The 7,807-nt window shown below is 33.8% G+C and overlaps 2 protein-coding genes across 2 annotated transcripts; one reads left to right on the top strand and one right to left on the bottom strand.

The window, feature by feature from the left end:
* Nucleotides 1-602: 602 nt before the first annotated feature.
* LOC113757388 (cytochrome P450 CYP72A219-like) lies at nucleotides 603-3,864 on the top strand. The gene is made up of 3 exons (XM_027300704.1): nucleotides 603-943; nucleotides 3,329-3,713; nucleotides 3,793-3,864. Exons 1-3 carry the CDS (start codon nucleotides 603-605, stop codon nucleotides 3,835-3,837), a joined length of 771 nt encoding a protein of 256 aa, XP_027156505.1. The 3' UTR covers nucleotides 3,838-3,864.
* Nucleotides 3,865-5,817: 1,953 nt separating this feature from the next.
* LOC113757390 (cytochrome P450 CYP72A219-like) lies at nucleotides 5,818-7,458 on the bottom strand. The gene is made up of 3 exons (XM_027300705.1): nucleotides 7,185-7,458; nucleotides 6,312-6,422; nucleotides 5,818-6,221 (listed from the first exon to the last, which is right to left on the bottom strand). Exons 1-3 carry the CDS (start codon nucleotides 7,456-7,458, stop codon nucleotides 5,818-5,820), a joined length of 789 nt encoding a protein of 262 aa, XP_027156506.1.
* Between the last annotated feature and the right edge of the window lie 349 nt (nucleotides 7,459-7,807).

Genomic DNA, 7,807 nt, shown 5'->3' on the forward strand with positions numbered 1-7,807 from the left:
TGGTATTTAAAAAATGAGAAAGGAAAAGGAGAGATTTGAACACATGTAACGTTTTAAGTTTAGCAAAATTTTTAGTGTTTCTGTACAAAAATAATTGTTCAGAAATTTACTTACCAAAGAAAAATAACTGTTCAACATTTTAAAGCACATAAAAATTTAGCCTTTAATTAAAATTTCCACTCTATGTTTGTTTTTCCGATAGGGTTTATGCAAAGTTCGAATATCCTTCTAATTCTGTGACAAAATTGTTCTTCTAATTAAATTGCCTTAAAGGTCCAGTTAAATTAAATTGGCTTGGAGGTCCTCTCAATTGCACCCAAAAAAAAAAAAAAACTTTGCTCTAAAATCCGAGAAATATATATATAGATATAGGCTCCAAATTCTCGTGTACTCTCTTATCACATGGTAACATAGAAACTTGTACCAAGTCAATCATGCTATGCTGAGCTGAAAGTTCCTCCTTTTCTCCCTTCTCCAAGTAATAAACGGATAGCCGTGCGGACGCACAAGACCAAAGGTTATCATCGCCCCAACCTGAATGTAAATTTGCACTCGACAAAGGTAGAAATCTCACAAGAAAACCAACAAAACAAAAACACAACATGGAAGCCACCTATGTCTCAACCTTTACTGTGTATTCTTCTTGTCTTCTTCTTCTTCTTCTGTTAGTAGTAGTAGTCTCATGGAAAGCTTTGAACTGGGTATGGTTTAGACCGAAGAAGCTGGAGAAACATCTGAAAGAGCAAGGTTTCCGGGGAAACCCTTACAAGCTGCTCCATGGAGACTTCAAAGAGATGTCGACCCTGTACACAGAAGCCCAGTCCAAGAATCTTAATCTCTCCGACGACATCGTACCAAGAGTTATTCCTCAATATCTTGGAGCCGTTAAGAAATATGGTAGTATTTATTGTTCTCATCAACTCTGCTTCCTTCTCTTTGCCTCGTAACCTCTTTTGTCCCTCGTATGAGCTCCTTTTTTTTTTTTCCCCCTTTTTTCTGCTTTTGGTTAGATAGAATATCATTTACCTCCTTTTCTTTTCGATGTTGAAAAATAGTGACTAAGATACTTACCCCAAAAGGAGGAAAAAAAAAAAAAGGAAAATAGTGAATAAGATATACTCAGCCAACCTGTACGGACAATTGATTTTTCAGACTGATGTATTTCGTACTTAAATACGAGTAATATTATAGTATTAGGGTATATGATTTCCCTTTCAGCTTTTGTATTTTAGGATGGTCGTTTTTCTTGGTCTTTTTGTATTTTTTTTTTCCGTTTGTTATTGTTTTGCAACTTGGAATTGTCATAAAGGGCCTCAATACAGCTGATATTTATTATTTCGTCCTACTAGAATATGGACATCCTAATAATTAATTGATTATCAGTAATTCTGCATGTCATTTGACAATGAAGATTGAATCTTGAATTTGAAATCAATTATGATCAGATTAAATAAGCAATCAAATGATCAAATAAACAAAACGAGGATTATTTTAGTTCCGACAAAAATCTATGCTCCCAATAAACTTTAGACTTCAAGTTTCCTTTCTTGTTTTCTTTTAATTTCTATTTTTGGTTTGTTTGTTTTACTATCTTTGTGAATCTTTTTTCAATTCTTTTTTCGATAAAGTGCACTATAACCCCCCAAACTACAAAAATTCTCATAGAAACCATTCATTTTTTTTTGAGTCAATTAACCCATTATAGTACTCAAAAGTTTCAATCAGTCCATCCCGTCAACATCTCCCGCCAAGCTAATGGATGTGTGCAATTTGGCAGGAACAAAAATGACATTTTGTCTCTTTTCCAATCGTTTAAAACCAAATTCTCAAGGTTTTGGGGGTTAACTTGATGAGAATGAAGAGTTGTAGTCGATTAGGGAGGTGGATGAGAAGAAATGTCAATTTTATCCCTACCAATTGCCCGTGCTTGACATTCTGAATAGTTAACTTAATAGAAGATTTTGATGGAATGTGATGGAAATGAGTTGATTGAATCACTTTAAATAGTTTATTAGGGTTGAATTTGATGGCAAAAAAAAAAAAAAAAAAAAAAAATTTTTGAAGAATTTGAATATTTAGTTTTATTTTTGCCCTTGTATTTTTTATTTTTTGAAACCACTTTTGATTTATTATCCTTCCTAGTGGCGAAGGCATTTAAACTATTTATACTTTCCGTTTTGGGGCCCCTAATCCAAGGGACTCTAACTTCCAGGTTAAAAATACAATTTATTGCGTTTGGGGCCGAAGACCTTGCCCATGGTGATCATTGACCAATCTAATTAAAGCAGTTACACAAAAGGTTGATGTTTTCCGGGGAAGCTTCCGTGTTAATCCCACTCGGCAGATTTACTGGCTCAAGGGGGACTAGTGTCCCATGAGGGAGAAAAAATGGCCAAACAAAGTTAAAGGCTTCCTCAACCAGCTTTCCACGTTGAGAAAATTTGAAGGTTCTCTTCTCTCTAATTTAATCATTTTATGAGGGTTTTCAAATTCATATGATGCGGGTATTTTTCATCCAGCTCCGTCTGTGTATTCACTAACAGGTAGAAAGATTTTAATCTTTTTTTTTGAACGGATGCCTGTTAAATTACTCATTAGTGACGAGTTACATTATGGTAAAAATTAATTCATATAAATTTCCACAACAAACAACATTATTTATATTCCTAAAATTGAAACACTCTTGTATTAGGGAACAGTCCTTTAGTAAATTGCATTTCATTTATTTTACTAAAGATAGCCTTCCCCAATATGGATTGTTTACTAGTCACTGATTTTCTTCTCTTTTTATGGATTAAACCAAGCTTTTATGCTCCCAGCCTTTTATAAAAGTTGCAAGATGAGATGGTGACGAAATGGGCGAGAATTTGTTTCACCCCAAAAGGGGTGGCTTGAAGTTGGATGTTTGGGCCCCCAATTCTTCAAGCTCTTTTCCAGCGATGCAATTTCTCGTACAGATTTGGCAGCAACTATGAAGAAGGAAGAAGAATCTTGAAAGCCTCCAGGAAGAGAGTCAAACTGAGCATTTGATGGCAGGCAGCACGGTTCGGGTGTACATGCAACATCCCGGATTTAGGTAGATTTGATTCATGGAATTCTTGAAGCCGCCTGTTAAGAAAAAATTGTTGGTACTCTTAGAAAAATCAATTGGCTTTGAAAATCATGAGTGGAACAATGAATCATGAAAGGACTGGCCTTAGATGGGAATTTTAAACATATGAGATACCGCAAAGTCATTTTAAAAATGGAGCCAAAAACATTGCTTCCAAACTAGTTTGTTACTTGCGCTTTTTTTTTTTTTTTGGGCCTAAACTATGATCTTTGTTAGGTTCTTGCCAGCCAAGAGGAACAGAAGAATGAAACAAATTGCCAGAGAAGTTAATGGTTCAGTAAGGGAAATGATCAACACAAGAAGAAAGGCAATGAGAGCAGGAGAAGCCGGCTCTGATGACTTGTTGGGATTAATGCTTCAATCCAATTCTCAAGAAATCGAGAAGCATGGAAACAAGGACTTTGGTATGACTACCGAAGAAATTGTTGATGAGTGCAAGCTGTTCTATTTGGCTGGCCAGGAGACTACTTCAGCGCTACTCGTTTGGACAATGGTCTTACTCTGCAGGTACCCCGAATGGCAGGCACGTGCTAGAGAGGAGGTCTTGCAACAATTTGCAACTAAGGATCCGGACTTTGAGGGGCTAAATCACCTCAAAATTGTAAGCCAATCTTTTTCTTTGAAAAACATAAAATTAGCAATGATCATTTCATTGATTTGAAATATTGCACTAATGGCAGGAGAGACATACTAACGAAGTTCATCGAAGCTTCTCATCTACATAGACATCCTAATTACGCTCGCACTTTTTTTTTTTTTGGTCCCCTTCTCATAGGTCACCATGATCTTGCACAGCGACGGAGCCAGGATTTTTTTCATGGGGGGCCAAAATTTTTTCGAACAAAATTATTTTAATATGTTAAGTTTAAAATAATTTTGATCTATTTAAATATATGGCATCTTAAAATATCAAATATTAACTTTAATTATAAAGATATGTCTATTTCATAAATATGTAGCATAGTCATAACTAAAATTAAGACAAGAAATAACCTTTGATTAAATATCTTATAATATCACAAATCACCTAAGTTGCACATTATGAGAAGATGCTCCAATATGTCACTTGTGCAAAAACAAAAATATAACTATGCAATATAAATATAACTATTTTCAATTAAAAAGAGATAAAAATTATGTTAACATATCTTGAAATTTCATACTCTTTTATTAAACGTAAATTGAGCTTTACGTTCTTTCATAGAACTAAATTCATCTATAATTGAATTAATGCTAAATTTTCGAACAACTTCCTTTTTTTATGTACATTGTTAGACAATCATTCAAAAAATTATCTTTTATCTTGTTTTGGAGTTTTGTTTTGATTATCTTCATAATTGAAAATGTCCATTTTATAGACTATAGAACGAAGCAAGGATTTTTTCCTTGGGAGGGGGGCCAAAATTTTTTTTAACAAAATTATCTTAATATGTTATATTCAAAATAATTTTCATCGATTTAAATATATGACATCTTAAAATATCAAATATTAAATTTAATTATAAAGGTATGTTTATTTCATAAATATGCAGCATAGTCATAACAAAAATTAGGACAAGAAATAACATTTGATTAAATATCTTATAACATTACAAACTATCCAAATTGTACATTATGAGAAGATGATCCAATACGTCACTTGTGCAAAAATAAAAATATAACTATGCAATATAAATATAAATATTTTCAATTAAAAAAAGATAAAAGTTATTTTAGCATACCTTGAAATTTTAACCTATTTTCTTAAAAGTAAATTGAGCTTTACATTATTTCATATAACTAAATTCATCTATAATTGAATCAGTGCTAAATTTTTGAACAACTTCCCTTTTTTTATGTATATTGTTAGACAATTATTCAAGAAATTATCTTTTATCTTGTTTGCAGTTTTGTTTTGATTATATTTATAATTGAAAATGTCTGTTCTATAGTAGTAGTTGATACATGAAGAGTGAAAACAAATATAATCAATCTGTTAACAACATGATAGATCACTCAATTTCTTGTTTTTACCAAGCCTTCAAGTAATTATTTGTATATTTGTATATGGGTCCACAAGAGGATAGATCACTAATTTTAAATTTTTTTTATCAATTAGGCTAAGTTGTATATTTGTATATGGACCAATAAAGTAATTATTTTTATTTTAGCCCATTCATAATTATGAATTGAGTCTTTTATTATAATATATCAAACTGGGTCAATTTACTATGGATCATCAAATTATATGTTTAATTTTTTGAATGTTAAATAATTAGCACAATAAAAAATAAATAACTTTTTTTGAAGAAAAAATTAAATCAAAAGTGGCTAATTCACACACACACACACACATATATATAAACTCTCAGTATATAAACTAAAATTGTAAAAAATTAGGGGGTCAACTTTGTTTTATACATATATTTACATACTATGAATTAAAAATTCAAAACTTATGGGGGATCATGGCCCCCTCAGCCCCCTTGGCTCCATCATTGACCCCACAAGTCTTTGTCCTGCTGCAGCAAGACTGGGGCCACAAAGATGAACATTCCTTCTGGAAGTGACAGTTTGCCTAATTTAGTTTCTCCGGGAATCATTCAAAAAAGCATCGCTGCCAGTGGATATAGCCTTAGAACCTCGTTAAGGATCATGGTAAACTTTGAAAAATAAATGTAAACAGAACAATGATTGGCGGAGATTGGAGCAAATATCAAAAAGTGCTAAGATGGGAGCATAATTTTGCAAGTTATACTTACAATTTTGAGGTGATTTAATTTACTAATATCAGGTTCATTGTTGTCAAAAACCTGTAGAACCTCATCTCTGGCACGAGCCTGCCAATCAAAATGTTGACTCAATAAAATTAATGTCCAGGCGAGCAATCCTGAGGTTGTCTCTTGTCCAGCCAAATAGAATAGCTTGCACTCCTCAATGACTTCTTCAAGGCTCATGCAGTTCTTATTTCCATGTTGTCGGATCTCATTAAAATTGGATTCCAATAAAATACGCAACAAGTCATCACTTGTAGCTTCACCTGTTTGAATTTCCTTCAGCCTTTCGTTGATATTGCCCATAACTAATGAGTTTACTTCCTTGAAAATCTTCTGCATTCTTTTGTTTCTTTCTGTTGGCACAAAACTGAATGCAAAATAGCAATAACCAAATAAGCTAAATGATACAATTACAAACTAGAAATTGAAAGACAGTACCGTACCTCCACCCTGGAAGGCAAATGGATTGCATAACTTGCTCAATATACAAAGCCTGTTCTCTTTGGAGTTCAAAGATCCTTCGCCCTTTTTCATGGTTGCTACCAAAAGCTGTTCTTGAAATTACATCACCAGTAAATGTTTGAAGCTAAGGCCACACATCTAATTCAAAAGATCCTTCTGCGGAGGCAAGGTTCTCCCATTTGCTTAACATCTCATTACAACTCAGATAAAATGCTGGCACCATGTACTACATGTGAAGAAGAATCAACAGCGTAAGTCTTCCAGCTTTTATGTTCTTCATTAATCAAAAAGTAAGAATGGAAATATTATTCAGTGAAATTTTAAAATTGGAAAGGCTGCATTTGGTTCTTTATCTGGACTAGATTGGAACCATAACTACATTTATATGATGCAATACCAAACACTAGCCAGTCCCATGTCTGATAAATAACAAGAAACGTTCAAAAGCGTGTAAGATATTGAAACAGCACCAAATTTCAGCAGAAAAAGCTAGAAACAACCTTCAATTTCTCTACATGAAATGCAGGATTCAATAATCTTCTGTGTTTGGCCCATTTTTCTGTATCCAGGCTAGCAAGTCCTAGTGCTAGAAGTTTACTGATTGGATTTGCCCGAGGCTTCTGACAAGTACAAATTTTTTTGTGAAGACCTAATTTACTTGTTCAGGATCCAAGATAACCATTGCCGGCCTTGGTCCAAGCCAAAAAAAGCTATTTTTACCTACAAAATAATTTTTGATAAGCAACTTATCCACTCTTTTAAAAAAAAGATTGGGTCAACCCATATATGAAATGCATGATTGCCGAAAAAACACAGCAAACCAAATAGTCTTCGGGCAAATTTGGAGAACAAACCTTTATGTTGCATTGTTTCATTGATGAAGGGCATGATTCTAGGCAGGATATCATCTGTTAAAGAAATTGGTTTGGACTTAGCCTCCTCAAGCATCCTTCCCATGTCTCTGGTGTCTCCAAACAAGAACCCGTAAGAGTTTCCCTGTAGACCTTGCCGCCTGAGGCGTTTCTCCATCTTCTTTGGTGTGATCCAAGCCCAATTCAAGAATCTCCATGCCCCGATGAGAAGAACTATAACTGATGAAGCTCCAATCGAGCTATAGAAAAAGTCCATTTTCTCTGATGCGCTTCCACTCCTTCAGTCAAACTTTCTGCTGGCAGGGGGAACTTGCTAAGCGGTTAGTTATTAAGGAGGGAGAACCTCAACTTTGGGACACATCATTCTGAAATCTATGCATATCCATCTGTAAAATCGGTAAAGACAAAGTAGCTTGAAGGTATGTTCTATGTTTACGGCATCTGCATAAATGGAGATGCTCTGCGACTTCAACACTCACCTATAAAGGACATTTGAGCCTTTATTATTCTTGTTTATGGTAAAATGATTTTTCTACTCGTTCACTTAAATTACGCTTAATTTACTATATGAACACACATAATACAATTATTATATCCTCTGTATT

Source organism: Coffea eugenioides, unplaced genomic scaffold (genome assembly GCF_003713205.1).
Source record: "Coffea eugenioides isolate CCC68of unplaced genomic scaffold, Ceug_1.0 ScVebR1_3033;HRSCAF=4168, whole genome shotgun sequence".
In the NCBI taxonomy this organism is placed as follows: Eukaryota; Viridiplantae; Streptophyta; class Magnoliopsida; order Gentianales; family Rubiaceae; genus Coffea; species Coffea eugenioides.

Excerpts from the sequence above, each read along its gene's own strand:
- LOC113757388 (XM_027300704.1), top strand. The coding sequence starts at position 603 with ATGGAAGCCACCTATGTCTCAACCTTTACTGTGTATTCTTCTTGTCTT. Across the intron at positions 944-3,328 it reads TGCTTCCTTCTCTTTGCCTC|GTTCTTGCCAGCCAAGAGGA; the intron begins GTAACCTCTTTT and ends GATCTTTGTTAG. Across the intron at positions 3,714-3,792 it reads GGCTAAATCACCTCAAAATT|GAGAGACATACTAACGAAGT; the intron begins GTAAGCCAATCT and ends CACTAATGGCAG.
- LOC113757390 (XM_027300705.1), bottom strand. The coding sequence starts at position 7,458 with ATGGACTTTTTCTATAGCTCGATTGGAGCTTCATCAGTTATAGTTCTT. Across the intron at positions 6,423-7,184 it reads TGAAACAATGCAACATAAAG|AACAGCTTTTGGTAGCAACC; the intron begins GTTTGTTCTCCA and ends TGTAATTTCAAG. Across the intron at positions 6,222-6,311 it reads ATTTGCCTTCCAGGGTGGAG|AAAGAAACAAAAGAATGCAG; the intron begins GTACGGTACTGT and ends TTGTGCCAACAG.